This window comes from Mus pahari, chromosome 5 (genome assembly GCF_900095145.1).
Source record: "Mus pahari chromosome 5, PAHARI_EIJ_v1.1, whole genome shotgun sequence".
In the NCBI taxonomy this organism is placed as follows: Eukaryota; Metazoa; Chordata; class Mammalia; order Rodentia; family Muridae; genus Mus; species Mus pahari.
In genome coordinates, this window is record NC_034594.1 from 33,404,579 (window position 1) to 33,427,651 (window position 23,073).

General features: G+C 42.2%; 1 protein-coding gene across 3 annotated transcripts in view; it reads right to left on the minus strand.

Moving 5' to 3' along the window:
• The window catches only part of Hecw2 (HECT, C2 and WW domain containing E3 ubiquitin protein ligase 2), a 373,974-nt gene that overhangs the window by 89,004 nt on the left and 261,897 nt on the right, over window positions 1–23,073 (minus strand). For all 3 annotated transcript variants that reach the window (XM_029538487.1, XM_021197433.2, XM_029538488.1), the window contains exons 11-14: window positions 21,281–21,431; window positions 20,567–20,670; window positions 19,959–20,080; window positions 10,969–11,154 (exon numbers count right to left, since the gene is read on the minus strand). In XM_029538487.1, coding sequence (XP_029394347.1) covers window positions 10,969–11,154; window positions 19,959–20,080; window positions 20,567–20,670; window positions 21,281–21,431 — 563 coding nt within the window. The remainder of the gene's footprint in view (window positions 1–10,968; window positions 11,155–19,958; window positions 20,081–20,566; window positions 20,671–21,280; window positions 21,432–23,073) is intronic.

Consider the following 23,073-nt stretch of genomic DNA (forward strand, 5'->3'; position numbering starts at 1 on the left):
CTTCTTTCTCTGTGCACACAATCTTTCTTCCTCCCTCCCACCCCCATGGTGACTTCCCTGGCCTCCCCTGAGGCCAGTGAACTTGCCTGAGGGCAGCTTCCCAATAAACCTGCATTTAGTATAATCTAATCTGGGCTTGAATGCTTGGGACCTAGAGAAGGATTCACTGCTAATGTGCTTTTGGGAAAACTGCCTCCAATATTTTAAGGCTTCATTTTCTTCTCTATTAAATTATGATATCATACCTAGATTGTGACACCATTCCTATTAAATTATGACATCACACCTATACAAACTAATTAGAAAGTTCATGTACATTTTAAAACACAATTTCTATAGCATTTTAAATAAGCATTACTGTTATTGTCATGAATAATAGTTTTTAATTTTAAGCCTTTTTTCTAAACATTCCGAAGTTTCTTGCTAGGGTCCATGCACAAGGATGGAAAAAGAAGCCACAAGGACCCATGCAGAATTGGTAAAAGCAATTATCCCTGTCTCCTTGTATCTGAGGGTCAAGACTAAGTGGAATACACCACTTGTCAGAGCCTCCTTCCTGGGGACATAGGTGAGTCCCCCTGCTCACCCTCCCCTGTTCTCTAAAGTAAGACTATAACAGCCAGCATACTAGGACAATGGAAATGGATAAGCAGGAGACAGAAAGAACCAGGGGCTCTTGCAACCCCAGGAACCTCCTAATAAACTCAGCTCACTCACTTTTGAACTTCGTCGTGTGGACAAATACACCCTCCTGAATAAACTCTATATAGGTTACGGTGTAGACACGCCAGTCCTAGCTGGTCGCACTGAAAGCTCCACTGTCAAGCAAACATGCTTTTCTAAACTCCAAGCTGGAGCCACCATCTCCACAAAGTGTTTCCATTATTTGATATCTGATTATTGGTCACTGTTCACACAGTTGTGCCACAGTTGGAGGTTTCAGTGATACAGTTGGGAACTTAACAAAGCTGGGACCTGAATCCACCTTTCACCTGACTTCATAACCCAATGAGAACTATCTCCTTTTCATAGCTCTCCTATGCGATTTTCTCTGGTATCTCTCACGCCTCATTCCAGTTTGGCTTTGGAAAAGCGCTGAAGTACGTCCTCAACTGGTGCTGAGAATCACAGCCACTCACAGGGAGTGACTTTCCCACGGCTCGCAAGCTGAAAACACTGCTTCTGGTTCAGTGGCCCAATCCACACGACCTGTCCAGTTCTCACTGTTAACGTGCTGGAGGCATGGCCACAGGCAGGAAAGAGGTTCTGTGTGCACGTCCTAGGGGATTCTGTGTCAGAGTCGGATGGAGTGTGTGTGTGTTGTGTACACATGTCCCTCCAAGTCAGATGGAATGTGTGTGTTGTGTACACATGTCCCTCCAGTCTCTAGCACTTGAAGGGTTTTGAAAGCCTCTATCAATGCCACGGATCTAGGGCAGTAACAGGGAATGGCACCCAGGAGCACACCGCACACCTCTGCATGTGTTTTGGCTCTGCTCAGGGTCCTCTGTGTGAACTTGGATTGGTTTCCTTAATAGTTTGCTTTGCCTTTTTTTTTTTTTTTTTTTAGCTTATTTGTAAAAGGGTTATAAAAGGGGTGACTCAGGTCACCATCAAGTTGTTAAAAAATGTAGGTGACTTTAAAGTGAGACGGGTCTGGGTTTCATTTCCTGCACCACCATGAGTAAGCAAAGACAGATGAAGCATGAAGCGTCACCAGGAAACTTGTAGGCTGCCTAGCTCCAGCAGTGACACACATCAGTTGGATCACTTTCCACAGGGAATGCTAACTAGTTCAGATGAGCGATGAAGTTGACCTGGCCCCTTTTTGAAAATGTGGGTCACCTTCACCTCACAACTTTTGACTAGCCTGCGACGCCTTCTGAGTATCTAACATGTCACCGTCTGAACCTTCATTTAAAAGCAATCATCTGAAGTAATGTCCTTTTCAAATTAGCTGCTCACAGAGCCCCCTTTAAACAACATCATTCCCGACCGCTAAATTTCATCAAGGAAATCCACCCAAGCTTCACAGTGCAGGGCCGGCGAAGATTCACAGCGGAAAACACAAGGAACGCAAATACACAGACTCAAATCTCACTCAAAAACATCTCCCCTTTCACAGCTTCAGGGCACAGTCAGAGTCAAGAAATATGGGGTGGTTGCAGCCAAGTGGCATTTTAGCAAGGCCAAACAAAATACATGTCTCTCTTTACACAATTCTCTTTTTCTTTAAAACAAAACAAAACAAAACAACAGAACTTCTGTTGTTTTAAGCAAAGAAAAAGCCATCAGTATTTATGAAGAAAGACTAACCTCAGGCTCAACAAATGTAAGCTAAAGAAGCTTGAAATTATTTCCAGTTAATATCTGCCAAACCAGGGAAAACATAGGAAAGAGCCATGGAGAGATAACGAAACACAGAGCCATCTCCCTGAGCCCACCCCTGGGCCCACAGGCAGCCCCAGGTCCTGTTGTTCGCTTTCTCTCACTTACTAGACCAACACCGCTGAAGACTATAAATGGAATTATCCAAATCAACACATTTTCTATGGAAGAGGGAGGCGTTGCTATAGAATCTGAAAACAATATATTTTTAAAATTCCAACGCATATCAAGAGGATAACTTAAAAAGAGGGAAAGGGAGGCTCATCTTTCCTTGCTTAGATGATTCCTTCAGATAGGAAGAACTTAGATTTTCCTCAGCAACATCCATAACATCCAAGTCTGTTCGGTTCCCTCACTCAAAATGACTCACAGCCCCGGAAAGACAGTCTCATTTATCATTTGCATCCCATATCTGTTAACCTGTGGTCTTTTAAACAACAGAAACTTATATTAATATGTCATATTAATATAACAGCTTATATTAATTATACAAAATAACAAGTTTCACTGTGACCATTTCACAACTGCATTTAATACATTTTTGATCATGCTTATCTCCTTGTGGGTTTTTTGACTTGATATCTTTTGCCATCCAAAAAGTAGGCAAGGGGTCCTTAAAAACTGTGAACTCTCTATACATTCAAGCTTTATTCCATCTCCTTCTGGATAGCTTGAGTTACACAAAGTTATTTGTGGAAAAACAACTAAAGAGATATGCCACAAAAGCAACGAGTTTGGTTAAATAAATAAAACAAAATAAAGCAACCACCATATATTTTGCAAAGTAGAGCTTATATTCTGAAAGGATGGTTTTGTTTTGTTTGAATACAAGTGAGAGTTCTACATACTAAATTGTCATTTATCTGATGAGCTGAATTGAAACTGACCCAGTAAATCATGACCACAGGTTTGATGTAGGATAGAAACCAAGGCCAACCTTGGGGTGGCTGACACAACTCTATAGTTTGGTTGCCTCTGGTCAAACAAGAATCTCCAGCCTTCCGTAACTTCCACCAGACAAACGCTTATTTTGTTCTCAGATTTTTCCTTCAAAGACAACTGCCACATTGGTGGTCATCACAGCTGCATACTAAAACTCCCAAAGTCACAGCTCCCACAGTGACAAAGTTTGGACATAAAAATGGTTTTCAGATCAGCAGGGAGATAATACAGCATACGATTGCTGGAGAGCAAAACAACAAACTATGGGAAAGAATTTTAGCAAAAATTATTATTATTGCTTTATGTTTTTATTTAAAAAAAAAACCACAAAGTTTAACTTTGAAGTTCCTTGGTTGTCAGAAGCCATCTCAGAAAGGCTAAGGCATGCAAGCAAGTTTTCTGGAGATGGCCCACTGTGTGCATGGCCTGTGATGGGTCCTCAAGAGATTTCATTCCAGGATTGCTTCTTGCTGCTGACATGCCTTTCCTGTCCCTATTACATAGCCTAAGGATTCCTGGGCATCATCCCTTCCTATTGGGCAAATTCCCGGCAGATTAACATGAACACATATGTGCCCTCATACAGTAATGCTGTGTAGACGAATTGATGATTTCACAATTTCTGATAACAATTTTATAGAATTCTTAAATTGATACAAATCATCTCAAGCCCTCTATAGAATAAAGCTACAAGTAGAGTTCTGTAAACCTTCATGTTGCACGGGCTAATTACACTGGAACAAATTTGTGGTCAAGGAAAAACATTCATTCTAGGTCAGGTCCAAGGATGAAGCCACAGGTGTGCACTATGATAAAGGCCATGTGAAACTGTTGCTTTAAACTTGTGAGCTTATAGAATGAAATACTGCTTTGAACTTACTATCAACATCCTTCTGTAACTCCCCTTTTGTGTAATATTTTATCTAGGAGATAATTTTATAAAGAACTTTTGTCTAAGAAGGTATAAATTGCAAGAGAGAAGAGGAAAAAGTGTGGTGTTTGGGGCTTAGCCCCATCCTAAACAACTCCAAGTCACTCACCTGTCTAAAGAGTGACCCTTGAACCAGAGAGACAAAAGCCCTAGCAATTAAGTCTTTATTTTATTATTTTTTTAAATTATTAATTTTATTTATATGACTGCACTGTAGCTATCTTTAGACACACCAGAAGAGGTCTTCAGATCCCATTACAGATGGTTGTGAGCCACCTTGTGGTTGCTGGGAATTGAACTCAGGACCTCTGGAAGAGCAGTCAGTGCTCTTAATTTCAGCCCAAGCTTTTTTTTTTTTTTCCCCCACCTTAATCCCCTGCTGCTAACAGTGGAAGTTAATTACCAAAAGCCGTGGTCTTTAGCCTTAGAAAAGCAGAGAGTTAAAGAAATACAACATTTACCAAAAGTAAGCTACTTTACTCTCATCCCACTCCCCACCCTTCCACTCCCCAGAATTGCCACCCATTGCTGCCTATTTCAGTCAATCTAGATTTGGGCTGGTCACTGGCACTTAGCATTTCAATTTAGGCCCAGGTGAAATAATTTGGGGAAAATATTGTGTGTTAGTTAATTGTGTTTGAGAGTACAAAGCAATGAAGATAAAGCAACTCTACATTCAGCATCTGAAACGGAAGCAGAAAAATATTTTTGCTAAGTATTAAGCCCATTACATAAAGGAGAAATAAGAAACTCTGCATGCATTTCTTGTTTCTATGTTATTTTGCAGCACCCTGTGTTAGCCTTAGCCCTGTACAATGGCTCATTGACTTCATGACACTGACATGAGTAAGTTAAAAATCTACCCATTATCTCTCCATCGGAATCAGACACATTGTCTTGTGTATTCTCTTTGGATTTTTCTTCCCCATTCCTATTTTCTCACTTTATAACTAATTTTAATCAGCTCAAATACCCTTTACTATGGAAATTTCAATGTATCCCATGTCAGAAGCAGGACACCCTAGACTGAACTCTTGCAGAACTTAGACCAGCGCTGTGATATAAAACTTTTAAAAATTTTTTATTACATTTTATCTAGGTGTGTGTGTAGGTAGGTAGGCACTTATGTGAAGGTCACAGGATAACTTGTAGGAGTTGGGCATTTCATTCCATCATCTTGATCCTGGGGATTGGATTCAGGCCATCAAGCTTGGCCCCAGACACCCTTACTTCTGAACCATGCCATCTACCTGCCACATATTCATAATCATCTGAAATAGGGAGATCAGGATTAAATGACAGTACCTAGAGGAGGTGTGTCTGATTCCCTTCTTCTGAAGCCCACCATTCAGTGCCATCCTATGCATCTGATCTACGTTCAAAGCTACTTGCATTTGAAGAAAAGTTTTTCAAACCTGATTTAATAAGCAAGGTTGATAGGGAACACACAGGTACCAGAGTAAGAAGGCACTGATTCCTAAGAGGACAAGAGACTCTACAAGGAAAGCCACTAGGATAGAGAAAAGGGGGACACTCTGAGGTTTCAGGGAGGAGCAAACATTCCAGGCCAGACTGTGCTGCAGTGGCCAAGAACAGCACACACAACACAAAATAAAACAAGAACAGACCCTACTGTGAAAGGGCATTACAAGAGCTGTCATGGTAGAGGGAGATGGCAGGTCCTTATGAAGAAAAGAACAAGACACTGATGGTGAGTCTACCATGCTCTTTGGGATTCACGGAAGCACTCACTGATCAAGTAAGGACTCATTCGTGAGTAAAACATCTTCATTTTCATAAAATCCCAAATGTAGCGAACTGTTTATGTACGTTGTATTGAGATCGCTTCTCTGATCAGATCTCTACCTGGTTCGTGGGGGAGCACCAGGGTGGTAGTACCCATCCTGCTCTGAGATCCACGTGCAATAGCCACCGGTTCATCATGCAGATACCTGTGTATGTCCTATTACTGATGCCCCCAAAGGAAATAACTTCTAAAGGCTTATGAATACACAGGCATAATTTTATCTTCTGAAACTTAACAAGTCTAATGCTGAATGGGCTGTGTGCTGTTCCATCTAACCATCAGCACTGCTACACAGATCTCAAACTTCCCAGGGTATGGGGTGTGGGGAGAGTATAGGAACATCTGTGTTAGGGAAAAAACCCTGGATCCTGAATTCCGCAGATGTATGCAGATGTTGATCACATATTCTTGGACAATTGTTTATAAGACTAAACCCGGATTAATTGTCAGCCTGGAGGTTACAGAATTAAAGTAACTAATGAAATAGCAACAAAGCACGACTACAACAAATGTAGTAGAATTTTAACAAGAGACTTCTCCAAATGACATTAAGAAAAAGAAACATTAACACAGTAGTTTATGTGTGCCTCCCACACCCCATCTGCACTTCCAAGAAGTGACAGTTTTAGAAACAGGGTCTTTGGGAGGTGATTAGGAAATGAGAATGGGACCGTAATGAAAGAGACCAGCACTAGTTCAAAGAAGCCCCCAGAAAGCTACCTTATGACTTTTGCCATTTATGAGAATTCAGTGCCCCCCACCCTCGTCCCCACCTGCACACATGAGGTCTGCCAGTCTCATGTAAAGGGATCCTGAACAGCCCAGCCTCCAGAATGGTACATATGTAACCCATGCACTCTGTAGTTTATTAAAGCGCTTAAAACAGGCCAAGATCACGATATAATTGGATATTAAATCAGTTTAGAGCCATGTAACATAACCTCAGAGATGAAGGAAGCCAAAATCATTAGAATCTAAAAGCTAAAATGGGAATTCCTGCCTTTTAATTGAGTCTATTCATTGTAAAACCAGTTTTACTGATGCTGAATTTAAACACCACGTAATTCATTCATTAATGTGTTTTACTTTCTCAGTATAGACATAGGAATGTGTAGCCACGGCCACTACCTGAGTTTAACATAATTTTCCTCCAGAATGAACCCTATACCCCTTAGCACTGCTTACCACCACTCCAAGCAGCCAATAATCTTTCTGTCTTTCTGTGGTTGCCTGTTCTAGGCACGTCACAATATGTGACCTTTCGAGTACTTTCTTTCCCTTAGCAAGCATTTTCAAAGTTCATATGTGTTGTGGCATGCTACCAATTTCATTCCTTTGTAGTATCAAGTGATGTTCCAGAGAATTAATCTAACATGTTTTATTTATTCATTAATACATATTTGGCTTATTTTTCAACTTCTGATTTTTATGAGCAATACAGCTATGAATGTTCAAAATCATATTTACGTGGAGATTTCATTTCTCTTGGGTATATATGTAGAATGGCAGTTACTTGCTTAATCTGTTTGGAAACTCCTAGACTGTTTCTAAAGTTGATGCATCATTCTCCATTTCTACCAGCAGTATTTGAGGGCTCCAACTTCTCTACCCACCCAGGGGGGGTGCTCTTTCTATATCCATTGCAAAATTTCATGTGATAATCTTACTTTTGATCTATTGATTTGTTATTTTATTCTTTATATATGTGTGTTTTGCCTGAATGTATGTATGTGTACCATGCATGTGTCTGATGCCTGAGGAGAAAAGAAGAGTGTCGGATTCCTCTGGAGCTAGGATTATGGATATTGTAAACTTCCATATGGGGGCTGAGAATTGAGTCAGGGACCTCTGGAATTGCTCTTAAACACTGAGACATCTCTCCAGCCCTTTTAATCTTACGTGAATGTTCTATACCATTCGCTTCATCCGTGTGACTTAAATGGTTTTCACCTTATTACTACCATAGCAAACCAGATCTATGTTCCCAATTACACACACACACACACACACACACACACACACACACACACACCTTTTCCAAAATTAGATACCTAAAGCACATCACAAGTATATAATGTAAGCAATCCAAGACAAGCTATGAATTAATTAAAAGAGCTCAGAAGAAGGGCCTGAGAGATAGCTCAATGGCTACTCTTCCAGAGGACCCTGGTTCGATTCCCAACACCCACACGGAAACTTACAACCCTCTGTAACTATAATCCAAGGAGACTTGATGTCCTCTTCTGGCCTTTAAGGGCACTTCACGAACATGGGCACAGAAATAAGGGCAGGCAAAGTAACTATACACATAAAATAAAAAATAAAGGGGAAAAAGATGGAGCTAATGGAAAGAGCTATATCTAGTGAGAGTGCAGAAGAGTGGGCAGAGGGAGAGAGCCTGGGAGCTCCTTGATTCATGTAAAGTAAAGATGATTGCAGGAAACCACAAGTGGTGTTTCGTTTCATTCATTCATTCATTCATTCATTCATTCATTCATTCGTCCGTTCATTTGTTTTGCAACACTTCTCCCCAAGTGTACTGGGATAGAAGGAGAGTGAGCCAGTCATAAATAAAAGAGACCCCAAAGGGGATCCGATAGGGAAGCTAGGACACATTAACAACTGTATCACAGGCAGACGAGGACCTCCACAGGCAAGTCCTTGCTCTCAGCATAATAATTCAAGAAGACAGTCATCCACCTGCTCACCAATGAGACTCGGGGGAAGAGAGCACTGCACACCCAAGCCTGTCACTCATCAAATGTGGCATCTTGTTTTTGAGATGGGCTCTTGCTATGTAGCCTAGGCTTGTCTTGAACTCACCACATAGCCCAGGCAGGCCTCTAACGCATGCCAATCCTGTTCAGCCTGCCAAGCAGGGAGATTACAGGTGTGAGCCACAACACCTGGCCTTAATTATGGAGTCTTAGTCTAAATGGCTGCTGAGCATCTTTTCAGTGTACTGAAGCAGATTCAGCTGCATCGTGGCACATCCTCCCTGGTGAGGTGCCCTTGCTTCTGTCTTCACAGTCTCATCGCAAGTCACACTGTCATGATTTTGACTCATTGCCAATTAACCTGTGGTCCAGGGACATTGCCACAGATCCATTCCCTTTATCTCCTCTAAATTCATGCTTGCCACGTCAAAACTCTTGTTTGGGAATAAGAGATCTGTTAGACAGCCATGCTGAGAAGTCAAGTCTGTAATGCAATGAGTCTGTGAGGTCTTCCTTGCGTTAAAATAAATGCTGCGATAGCAGCTGCTTTGACTCTCTCCAAGAGGCTCTCTGATGAGATTAGTGGGAGCTGAGTTTGAGAAGAGTAAAAGGTTCCTGTAGTATTGAGGGCACAGGAAGCAGCACAGATTGCACACTTTACATGTTCCCTCCGCCTTGAATGCTCTTCCCCTGTAGAGTGCACACCTCAGGTCCCTTTGGCTTCTCCACCTATCATGAAGACTCCCTCAACCACCTCTATGAAACCCCACCCATTCCTATCGGTACAGACTCTATCCTCTGCTTCAATTTGCAGTATGTTGTTAATCACCTCTTGCTACACAGTGTATTTATTTGCCCCCTGTCTGTCTCTTTTCTTTGAATGCCATGAAGTGAATGGCTTATCTACTTTTTAAAAGTTCTCAATAAAGACTGACTTTGCAAAAACAGCTCAAATATGTTTATATATAGTGCCATTTTAGTCTCTTTTAAGTCAGTCCCCTTTCCGGTCAAATGACTCTTCCACAGGGATCACCTACGACCATTGGAAAACCCAGATATTTATATTACAATTAATAATAGTAGCAAATTACATTTATGATTAGCAACAAAAAATAATTTCATGGGTGGGGTCTCCACAACGTGAGGGACTGTATTAAAGTGCTGCAGCACTAGGAAGGTTGAGAATCACCATTTCAAGCATTATATACCAATATTTCATATAGACAAGAAATATTTTGGTTATACAAAATTTAGAAAATATGATGTCACAGTCAAGAGCAGAGCTCATGGAACCAGATGATCTGGACACAGCTCAGTCATAGCCTGTCTTGGTAATGTTGGGCAGGTTGCTGAGCCATTATGAGTTTTTGGATTTTTCATCTGTAAGGTGTGGTACCAACAAGGCTGCTTCATCATGATGTGAGAAGCCTCTGTTTATCTATGAAGCCCTTAAACCGCTCATGGCTCACAGTAAGTGTCAAGCAAATGTCAAGTAAAAATAAAGAGTTCCCTAGGGAATACCTTCTAACCAAACTAACTTTCTCATTCTGACTCCTTGCTCACATACAACTTCCTGGTTAGAACTGGGCCTTCTGGTTCACCCATCTGCATAGGAAGTGCAGATGTCACTACTCTGGTTTTTATGTGCTTCTCATCAACTAGGGAGTTGTTCAAGGTACAAACAGGCCAGGACTCTGCACATGGCTGAGGCTCGAACTCCACCAAAGTCTTGCACAATGGCTCAGTGATTCCTAGAACCTTCTTCGAACAAAACTACCACGTTTTATCCATGTGTCTACACCACAAGTTGCACCATGCAGGAGAAGAAGTGTTGCCTGAGAATTCTTTTCTCTAGTCAGTGGAAAATGCTAAGAGAGGGCAGAGAGAAGACTGTCCAGGGAAACATGACTTCTGCCAAACCTGTTTCTCTTACTGCCCTACAAGACTCATCTATCTATCTATCTATCTATCTATCTACCTATCCATCCATGGATTATCTATCTACCTATCTATCTATCTATCTATCTATCTATCTATCTATCTATCATCTATCTATGGATTACAGTAACAAGCTGCCTGTGCAGGTTTGTGCTGAACAAGGAGATGGAATGTCTGCCCTCACTGGAAAAGAACAGCCACAGTCACTCCATATGCAGCTCACTAGGGTGGCTCGCTCAGGTTACCTTGCCCTGATGATCATGTTTCATCTCCCAGCCCCTTGGTAGTTCCAGCTGTTTGTTAGCAAACATGTTGAGGAATCCCACGAGGTCCCTGTTATGCTGATAGCGCTCAAAGTGGTGGGTGTCCCGCCGGACTTTGGTGATCATGTGCTTCAAACACGTGTTGTTTGTAAACATGCGGTAGGCACTCTGGAGGAAAGAACAGAGAATGACTGTTAGCCTGCCTATGTACACCACGGCATGGTGATTACTGCATGAGATATATCAGCCCTCTCATAGTATGAAAAACATGTACACAGACTTCAGCATAACTCCAGACCCACAAATAGAAGCATCCAGAAGAGCAGAGACTTGAACATACAGAAACTGTAGGAAGCGAGGCCCTTTCACTCTTGGTTTCTAGCATTCTAAAGAACAGACATGTTGGGGTATTCCTTTCACATGAGACATTAGCTGCAGCATTGGTTTCAGCAAAGCACACAATCACACGTATGTGATGGTGGGACTAAACATACCACATGGCAGTGAACCCCAATAGCTTGTTCTTCCTCCAGCTTTTGGCCAGGTCACTAGTTCAGAGGGTCAGCCAGTCTAGAAGCATAGCAATATGGTCCAAGCTATAGGGAAAATGCTTGCTCTCTACCTGAACTTCAGAAGCACACACACTACCAAGACACTGTCAGTCATGTCCATCCATGGAGTCTATAGAAGACAAAGATACTCAATTCAAGACCCCTGGCGGGGCAGACGCTCAGGGAAGGAGATAGAACAGCTCAGAGACCAAACCCCACTGTTTTGTTTTGGTGTTTGCCCCCCACCTTGCCAATACACACACAACTGCATTTATTAAAGTACAAGTTTAATAAAACACCACTCTACCACAACCAACAAAAGAAAAATAGACCGTCTTGTCACAGACTACTGTTTCAACTCATTATCAAGGACTGCGAAGACTGCTTATGTCACAGACTTCCCACACACTGGTTATTCAACAAATTCACTGGCTAATTCATGTGCTAGGCAGCAGAAAGGGAACACCTCTATGGGATCTATGTTCCTGAGTCAGCAGGAAGATGATATCCAGGAAACTGACTAGGCTAGGAATGATCCACCCTGGAATTCTATCCTTCACAGACAGAGTGAAAGGGCTTCCAGGTCCCCTTATCTTCAGCATCTCAGAGGTACTAGGATTGATTGAGTCTGTAGAGGTTCTTTGGGCTTTTCTTCATGGGCTTTGCTATTTCTTCCAGTCTAAGACAGTCCAAAGTAACCCCCAAAGACATCAGAGTACCTGGAGACTGTGTCAATGTAATAAGCATTGACTGTCTACATTGTGTCCAGTATTATGTAGCTATTAGTTCGAAAAATGAATACATATGACAGTCATCTATCTCTCCAGGGCCCCTCAGTGTCGTCACATTCAGCTTACAGAATTTATGAGCCTGTGAACCCCTGTGGCGTTTTCTTCCCTTTGGTGTAGAAAGAGCAGAAACTGGGAACTCTCAAGCCTGGCTAGTGAGTGTGTTGGGATCCAGAGAACCCTAACAACCCAATCTGGAAAGAGAAGTAACTCTCTGTTAGCTTAAGTCACTGGCATGTGTTCTTCTTCGTGTGCAACAGCAAGTGTTCTTGTTAGCTCCTTGTCATAAACAGTTTTTGCTTTGCATTTGAAATATTTTCCCTGTCAAAGCACACAGAAGGAGAGAGAATGGGAAGGAGGGAGGGGAGAGAGGGAAGGAAGGAGGGAGGGAAAATGAAGGAAAGGGGGAGGGAGAGAGAAAGGGAGAGAGTGTGATTCTCTATAATGACCAATCTCCAATCTTAGTTCCTTAAACTGGAGTCTCAATTACCTTGAAGTATTTCAACCCTCTAGTCTAAATGAGAATTGTTTTTGATGGCTAGAAGCAGTAATATGGTCCAGAGCCTCAGTACTGCAAAGCAGGCAGGGGCTCAGGGGACACAAGAACATGGGGGAACGATATCATGGAAACAGGGAGGACTAACAAAATTACCTGGAGGTTGACATGGAGAAACTTGGGCTAGCTAACAGTTTATCCTGTGGTTACCTCTGCCTTGAAGTTTTCACTGCCACTGGCAAGCTCTCGCTTCCTGCACTGGCTCTGCCCTCCTCATGTTTGCACACGAACATGCAAGCTTCAGTGCCAGAGACCATGTCAGTCTGTGTGGCTATGGCAAAGAACTTTCAAGTTGTACTCTCTAACAAGGCTCTCAGGGAGCAAACTAGTGTATGATGATTGTGTCGAAGAGACCATTCACTGGCCCTTGTTCTAAGTGGCTGTGCCAAGTAGACAGGACACAGTGATTCCTAATCTAGTGCACCAAGCACATTCCTCCCATCTACTAAGGAGAGGCAGCAGAACTCCAGTAGAGCAGGACGAGGCAGTTAGGGTCAGGAGCCCATGCCAGCCTTGGGCTTGAAGTAATTCCCTTTGGATGGACAGCTCCTTAAGCGTGGGAATCTTACCTGGGTCTTATAATTAATTATATCCTTTTATCTTTTTATCTTCCTCCTCTCCACTCAGCGAGACACATAACACAGTGCCAGGTTTGACTGGTCTTGGAAAAAACATCTATCAAAGTAAATTAAGTGTAAGAAGTATTTTCTCCTCGTTAGTAAGTTGTAAACAACCATTAGATTCACAGCCTATGAAAAAAAACACTCATATGACTGTCAGGGTCTAAAGAAAACACTACATTTTCATAAATAAAGTATTTTTGAACAAGCATACATGTAAACATATAACATACAGTGTTGTGTGTATATATATATGTTTACATATACAATTTATAATGTGTATATATGCATATAGAGTTATAGATACAGTTAAAGCTTAAAAGGGTATTTGTATTCCAGTTTACATAAAATTATGTTGTCATAGCTGCAACGACAAAAACACTTAATCTCGTTTGCCTCAATATGGTCAACTATGTATGAGAAGGACTAATAATAAGTCTTCTAATTTTTTCATAATATAGTAAGACTCAAAACCAGTAGAATAAAGAATATGAAATTGCTTTGAAGAGGTAAAGGCCATTATGAAATATATGATATATGTAATTAAACGGCTGTATGGGGGGGGGGTTCTCCCAATCTAGCTATGTTAGAACAGACAAATATAGTAGTAAAACTATTTTCTACTTTCAGCCTTTGAAGCTTGTGGGCTGTTTGCCCACTTTCTATTAACCGAGGGGTCTCATAACCTGTCATTAACTATGTGCTAAGTTCTGCCTGTGTGAAACTCTGAGGACACAGACCTAGGCACTCAAAAGCAGGAAGATGGTCCATTAAAGGGAGAATAACAAAAGTTACAGGGGTGAAGAACGTGCTAGAACAAACTGGCAGAGGTAGCAAAGCTAAGAGTAGCCAGTCAGGAGACACTATGCAGGTAGGCTCAGACTGACCAAGTGGGCCTTAGTGGTGCGTGTGTGTGTGTGTGTGTGTGTGTGTGTGTGTGTGACTCTGGCAAGGCCCTGCTTTAAGACAAAAGAGGGCTCCTCATTTCCCCTCTGGGGGTCAGTGGTTCTAGTTAAGTAAATGGATCGATTTCTCATCCAGAACAGTAGGTTGGAACACAGCCATATTTCATGACCCAACCTCACAGCTCTGCACGGACGATCTCACTGGGACTCTGAATGTGGAGTCCACTGAAGTTAACTGAGCAGGCAAATGTTACAAGGAAAGAGGCACCTTTAAATGGTATCCGACCAACATAAAGTTTTGGCTTTTCATCATGGGAAGAAACACCCCTTTTAGCCATTTCCTTTGTACTCCAAGATTCCCTTTCTCAGCCTCTCACCCTTCCCAGCCTCACACTTCTGTGATGTTCACTTCCCAGTCAGAAATCAGGACTTAGTGGCTGACTGAAGGGCTCCATTAGCAGAATTTTGCTAAAACTAATCCCCTTAGAGTTTAAATGTGTCATCTTTGGCTAGTGTTTGAGGCTTTAGACGTTTGAAACTAAGTTAAAGGGAATGCTTCTTTGGTTGTTCGGCAGCAAAATATGGACTGCTCAGTTCTTAGTAATCAACCACAGTGAAACTGTGGGTAACAATCTGATCTTTGATTAGTTGATGTTGAAGTTCGATGTGGTGGCCAACGCTCCTGGAGTGCTGGTTCTAATTTCACCTACTTCTGCCAGTTTCAAAAATGCCACTAACTACACCACTCCCAAACAACACCTTCTGCTCAGAAAATTTCCACCAAGCATAGGTGATGTGAATTTAGATTTGGAAGATAACCTGACTGACTTGCTAGCAAATGCCTGTCATATCTACAAGGAGCAAGTGTCAGTGGTGTTGTACATTACTCACTAAGCAAAACTTACTAATAACAAAAGCAAGAAATGCTGGTTCCAGAATAGGCCAGCTAGTAAACGCAAATAGTCCTGTGTGCTACAGTCTGCATTCATACCATGTTTACTTAATTTGATTTTAGGTCTTTTAATTTTAAATTGTTTCACCAAGTTTTAAAGTGTCTTGCACTAACACGGAGGAGAACTTACATTAGTAGAAACCCCTGTAAACTGGGTAACAGAAGTAACTCTAATACCTAAGAGTATGTTTAAGATGGTATTTATAAACTTTAAAATAACGTTTCTTTATTAAGAACTAAGGAATTTAGACAAGGAATGCATTTCTAAAGACCATTAAAAATCAGGGTAATAACTTTAGCATGTATGTTGAAAATATCATTCTGTTACATATAATTAAATGTACTTATATATAATATAAGTTAGACAAACACAGGCATCTCAACTCTAAAACACTGGGCAGGTAACAAAATCGTGTGTTAATTTGGAGACAATTTTAATCTCTACCAGAAGAGGGCAGTAGAATCTGTGTGAAAGTTACCATGACACAAGGAGAAGCATGGAAACCTCTCCGGTTTCTTCGTTGCTATGGAAACCGTATGTCTGTCTATGTTTGTTTCTCAGCAGATTATGCAGATTGCTGCCTCATGAGATAGGCTTTCCATGCTGATTTTTCAACACAACTTATTTCTCCAAACTGTTTTAATAAACAAGGAGAGTTTCAAATCTCAAGTACTTTGAATGTTGAATATTTACAATAACATAGATAAGGCTTTATGGAAACAGCTGTACACCACAAAGAGTTCAATCAAAAACTAAGAAAATAAAAAGTAAATTAAAAGTTCAAGAAAAGCCGGGCATGGTGGTGCACGCCTTTAATCTCAGCACTTGGGAGGCAGAGGCAGGGGGATTTCTGAGTTCGAGGTGAGTTCCAGGACAGCCAGGGCTACACAGAGAAACCCTGTCTTGAAAAAAACAAAAACAAAAAACAAAAAACAAAAAACCCAAAAAGTTCAAGAAAGTTTACTTTATAATATTTGCTACTTAGCCCCCAAATTAAAAAAAAAAAAATGTCTGTAAAAAGGTTGTACCTATACATCCATACCTGAGACCTTAATGAAAATCTAGAAACTTTAACTTGTGCCAAATATAAGTCAGAAAATAAGACTTTCTAACCTACAGAATTTAAATTTTATAGAAATGCATCTTTTTAGCCAGTAATGAACACAGTTTGGGTAGAAGGAAGAAAAAGATAAAAGCAAAGCTTTTAGAGAAGAAGATTTTGACTACAGATGCGTTCTCCAGAGAATGGAGTTTTAAAAATCACATCCAAGTGTGGGTCAGAGAAGGCTGGCACTTCATGAGAAGAGAGTGTGCAGGAAAGCTGGAGATGAGTTGCTGTATGCCAGTGTCCAGGGCTCGCAGGCCTCAGCTTCTTCCAGACATGCAGCGAGGCTATGTTTACTTAATTACCTAAAGGACCATACAGACTCCTGGGACTCACTGCAGCCCCGTTAGACCAGAGCCTGCAAGTAACCCACAATCTGCATTTATCTGGGGAAAAAAAAACAAAAAACAAAAAAACCCCTGTCCAGTTAAAAACCACAGCTTTGAACCACAGCTCGGCAACTGCAGAGACAGGAGCCTGTAGCTGACCGCCAAGGCAGAGACGTCAGAAGCCCTACTGAGTGATGCCACTTGTAGTCTGAACTCAGCGTGGGTTGGGAAGAAGTCACACTGCAGGAAATGGTAAATGAAAACCAGGGCTTGGTTCCTTGTTCTGTGACCTGTCCAGGCGATGGGCCGGCTGTCTGACTACAAACAAGGTGTCACTAAAACCCTTGGCACACAGGTCTACACACTGTCCTTGTCTTACGATGTTTATTCTCTGCCCCTTTACAGAGAAAGTTTTGTAAACCAAAGAAACTGATAGAGAGATGACAGCCTAGCAAAACCTCACATCAAACTGAGCTGTTGCATCAGAAACGGCTCCCAGATACAAAGTGAAGAAATGTATTTCCTGGCACAACTAAAAGGGCAATGGCCTCAGTGGCAGGAGTCTGGGGTCCAGCTTTCCTATTTTACTGCTATCTTACTTATCAACACAAAGCACTCCTGTTCCAATATACTTGTAAGGGAGGCAAAAATCAATAAAATCATATTACTGTTATTTGTAAAGCATGTACTATCATTCCTCTATATAGACAAATTTATTTTTTTTAAAAAAATACACAGATGCAAGTACATGAATGCAGATAGCCTCCTCCCCCATACCATAGAATCTCATGTAACTCAGGCTGGCTTCTGCTTCCTGGGAAGCCAAAGGTGACCTTGAACTTGTGATCCCTTGCTTGCCTCTCTCTCTTTCTCTCTCTCCCTGGGCTTAGTTACAGGAATACATCATACTTAGTCCAACCGGGTTGGAACCCAGGGCTCTGGGCAGACCAAGTGAGCACTCAAACAGAAGGAAACCTTTTTCTTCCACAGAGTCCAAATGGTTAGAAGCAGCGATGTTCATCTCCCCTCCGGAACACAGCACACAGAGCTCTACACGGCCCAATCTCTACTGATATACACTGGTCCAAGGTGCTTCTTTGCCTAGTCAAAGGGCCTTCCACTTGCCTGCCTCATCCGGAATGAATTTGAGAAATCCATGTCACTCCCGCAGAAGAAACACATTTAGAATAAAGTTCATGCAAGCCCAAATTTATTCCCAGATCATGTAAACACGATATTCAGCGTTTGAGTTCAGTTCTCCAAACTTGCTGTGTAGCATGTCGAAGTCCTTGTCCCCAAGGCATAACTCTGCATGCAGCTCCCTCGGGTTAGTTGCCTGTTGGCCACCCAAGCCCCCTGAAGTCCACGATGGTTGCTCCCGGCCCTCACCCCGTCATTCCACATTATTAACATTTTCTCCATTAGTCATTGTTCTGCTGACCCCATCTTACTTGGCCTGTCTTGTTTGCCACTCTACTCCCCAAGCCTTGACCATTCCAGGGAAATCAAAGGGATTTAATAAGCACGAAGAGAAGGAATGAACAGACAAACAAATAAAAGCTTGTGTTAGCTAAGCCCAAAGCCCTTCTGTGTATATAGCATGATAGTTTTTGTGTCTTGTGACAATTCTAAAAGGCAGTCTATCCCAGGCTCTCCCCGTACCAGCACCAGACTTGACTGCACCCCAGCTTCAGTGATTATCACAAGAGTCATGAGTATCTTCCTTTACAGACCCTGTTCCTCTTATCTAGAATGCTCTTGGTGTCAGTGTTTCTAGGGCAAGCTCCTATCCAGCCTTCAGAACCCTTTGTAAATGCATTCCCAGCCATAGCCCCTTCCCTGTGCATTCCCAGTCAAGCTATGCACTCAGTCTCCACCCTTGCTAGGTGCACAATCATCAAAATGCTGGAATGTGTTTTCACAGCTGGGATTCCAAGCCCCACAGGTGCTGTTGCCTATATGTTCCTGGAACTTGGCTCAGTGCCTAGTATACAACCAGGAATAAATAAAAAGTTGGCGAACATGCAAACGCCTTCACCCTCACACAGGCTGAGGACAAACACCATACTGTTCATGCTCGCTCTCAAATGGAGTCCTTTTTGTCTCTATTTAAATCTTTAAACCAGCACATAACAAAGGACATAAACCTTCTCATCCTGGTAGATGCACATGTTTATAAAGTTAGGCAGAAATACATAAATATCAGTATCCAGGTACACAGAAGCCACCACATAGGCATCTCCAGTCACTAAGGCCAGGCCATTGTCTACTTTCTCCTTTAGTCTAGTCTAATTTCCTTAAGATATTTAATTTGTTTTGCCACATTCAGTATTTTCCACTTCATTCTAACATCCCTGTTATTGTCACTTACTAAGGTGAGGATGTTCCCATCCAGGATCATCTTCAGTGCCTAATTGGCAATTCCTAACCCACCAGATCTTGGCAAGGTTCTGTAGCTACTTAATCTCCGGCTGGTTCCTTCTCTACTCGAGGCTCCTCTTAGCTCACGCCCTGATGGATGGATTCTACCCAGCCGAGCTTTTAGGCAATGCTTTCTTATTTGATGTCACTCCATATACAATGAAGGCAGCCTCTCTCCCATTAGTATCTTTAGCAAAGCCATTGCCTGAGCTCAGAGACTCCCGAGATGATTCCCTGACACCAGCTGGGTTGTGTCCCTCTCCTCATACGTCTGCGGAAACCTAATCACCAATGGTGACTTTCATCAGGACATGGTAACTCAATGGTGGACAAAGCATAATTCTAAATAGAATCAGAGCCTCCTAAAAGCAGAACTGACGACAGCCCTCAGCACGGTGCCATCATCCATGAACAACATTAGCAGGACGTCACTTGACCCGGGGCCAACCAAAATGATCCTGGACTTCATGCCTCCCAAGACTTTGGAAAATGAATTTCTGTTGCTTATAAGCCAGTCATTTCCACAGGTTTTTGTTTTCGTTTCTTTGAGTTTTGGGTGTCTGTTACATACACTAAGTTTACATGGCATGGTGGTTTAAAACTAACACAGGGTACATAACAGGGTTGGAACATGCTGAGTACTCAGGGAGCACTGCAATGGTCCCTAGGATCAGTCCCTGACTAAGGATCGTTTTCTCTGGCCTGTTGTCTTTCCAGAAGGATCCTCCAAGGTTAGCTACTCACAGGGTTAGAATGCAGCACGGTGAAGAACTCCGGGCTGATGAGGAACTTCACGGGGGGCGACTGTAACAGCAACGTGAGCCTGGATCTGGTAGAGTGAGGCAGGACGTTCTCCCGACGGAAGTCTAAGCAGACAGGACATACAGGCTCAGAACCAAACACTGCAAACACGCCTTACATCACTGGCTGTGACTTCAACTCCCTAGAACTACATTTTTTTTTAATTTGCCTAAATAAATAAATAAATAAATAAATAAATAAATAAATAAATAAATGCATGAACCTGACTATTCTTAATGACACTAAAATGATATTGGATATCATTTTTAGTTGTTCTTAGTTGTTATGAACAGTGTTAATGCATCCATAGCTTTTTAATCATGGCCAGACTCTTATGCCATTTTGACACAGATTCAGAGACTATGGTGACGTGACGTATTTGGTTTTGCGACACTTCTCCCCAGAACTCATAAAATCTCAAGCGTCTAGAAAATTTGCGATGAACTTTGATTGTTTAGTTAAGTGCCATTCTCTTAAAGAGCAGCTCATGTCTTAGAAATCTTGGTTCTTCTGCTACGTTTCTGGGCTTACAGCTGAGGGCTTATTCTTACCTGTGCTGGCTTGGGGATAGTCGGCTTCCTCCCCTGCCCCATCGATAGCACTGGTATTTTCCTCAGGCCTCTCACTGGTCATGGTTCTGCGGATGCTCTGATAACTAAGAGCATAAACCTGGGGTTACACGCCAGCCTCCTGAAGCCACCCTAGAGCCCAGAAGTTCCCGGCCTCCAGCCTCAACTGCCGCCTCCCGGGGTCCTATCCTCACACTGAAGAGCTACCTCTTGTGTAAGTGACAGCGCACTGAAGCTCTACTCTCCACCATTTTTTAATGTTCCTGTCAACCTAATAAAACAGAACAACTGTGTCCCTTAACCAAAGAAAAACCATCTATAATGAACAGGTTAATACTCTACAGCAATTAGTTTTTGACAAAGAGCGATTCCCTTGAACAGGTTAAGTGGATAAAACTGCATTGTAAGGTTAGATTTCAAAGGTCAGAAGTTTGGCTTCAAATCCTAAATGTGTATGCCTGCCTTACTAAAATCCAATGCTTTTGGCTCACTACAGGAGTTATTAGGATTATTTCCCCTGTAGCTTCCCAACCATCAAGTGTATATAGGCTTATGCTTTATTTTCGTTTTCAAGAGAAGTCCAGATTTAGCGAAGTGACAGGACATCAAAGGCAGAACAAAGGCCAAGTCTTCTATGCCGCACACGCAAAAGCCCAACCACAGAAGAGAGAAGTAACGTGGATCGAGAGTGCTCACCGCCGGTTCAGCTGCTCCATTTGCTGTATGGAGTTAGATCTCTGCAGGACCTGTGGGGCAGGGGGAGCTGTGGGCCGCTGCCACGTTGTGGTTCTGTTTACATGGTCCACATAGAAGATCCTGCCGTGGCTGTCAATCCGTGCCTCCCAGTCTAAAGAGCAGGAGGGCACCAACAGGGATAAGGAGGAGGAGCCGGGCCAGAAAGGTGGTTCATTAAGTTCAACATAGGTTCTCTCTCTCTCACACACACTATAATTTGTGGCTAATAACATATACCTCGCTGCGTAGCCCAGCTTCCTCCCCAGTCCACTTGGGAAACTGTTGTTACTAGTTATTAAGCCTCTGCAGCATACATGATACAAAAAAAATTTTTTTTAAGAATTTCTAAATGTGAAGACTCTTCCACCATCCTTACCCTCCATGTGTAAGCAAGGGTTGTGAAAGTACATGTAGTTGGTATCATAACACCTTTCAGAGTTTCACATAAAAATGGTATTTAGTTTTCACCCAGATTTTATCTTTTTCTTCCTTCTTTAGCTCCATCCTTTCCCTCATCCCTTAGGAGAAACATCCTCACCATGGTGGTAGGAAAGTAGCTAGACAGCCATCTGTCTACATACTTCATAGTGATCAACCAGCATCGCTAGCCACACATTTTAATCTGCTCTCTCCTGGCAAGAAAAAAATATTTTCAGAGCAAGGACAAGTTCTTCCCTCCAATTTTAGATAAATATGAAGTTTAGCAAGATTACTGAATTGTATACTGAGTACCACAGTAGGTGCGCTGGTCTATGTAAACCAAGGTATAAGTGTGTTGGTCTCCGTAAACCCATGTATAACTGCATGCTCAGTAAAACCAGAGCTCAGGTCTTGCCTTCAGAACCAGGCACTCTGCCCCTGCGATTGGATGGCCACTCCCTGTTTAAACTGACAGAGCATACGCTGATCTTTTCAACAGGACAAATTTTCAAAATGTATTACCACTGGAGGAGGACTATACAGTAAACATGAATATACCAGAGACCTATTTTTTTTTTTTATTCAGGAAAAATCTTCCTATATCTATAGCTCTGAGTAAGTTAATTAAAAAAATTAACACTTTTCTCCAGAAAAGTATAATTAGCTCAGATTTTCCGCGTGATCACAAAAACGCATCAATAGACTCCCTGGAGCCAGGCAGGAGCCCACCAGGAGGGCATAGTTCTCACTACCTGTGGTATTCATGCCAGAAGTGAATGGAACACATATCTCAACCAAGCCCTTAAGATTGCAAAGTGCTGCACTGTAGGCCCACCTGCGCAAGGCCAACAGTAAAGGCCATTGCTTTAGCTGCGGGTGGAGAAGCATCTCATACTCACCATGGCCTGTTATTACAACTCTCAAGAGAAAGAAAAGTTGAACAGAGATAAAGCTCCACACAGACAGCAGCCTCTAAATGCTACTCACGTTCCAAGGTAAGACAGGGGCGACAAAGCTGCCTATACATCTGAACTCCTTTGGGCACAGCTATAATTTCACCAAGAGGACAATTCTGAAAGGCCTTGTCTCATGCTCAGGGGACACACAAATGGTAAGCGCTTCCCAAACCCTTTGGATTTGCTCTAAAGTTTTGTTGGGCTCCTTCTATACTTGCCTATCCCAAATATCTCGCTCGAGAGCCAATTGTTCCATCTCATTTCTATCTTATTAGAGTTGGGATAATTTATCCATCAATAGCATGTCAAGACAAACACATGAAAACAGGTAGCAAAGTTTTCCCCAAGTCTGTTTATAGCAGCTCTCAATTAAAGAAG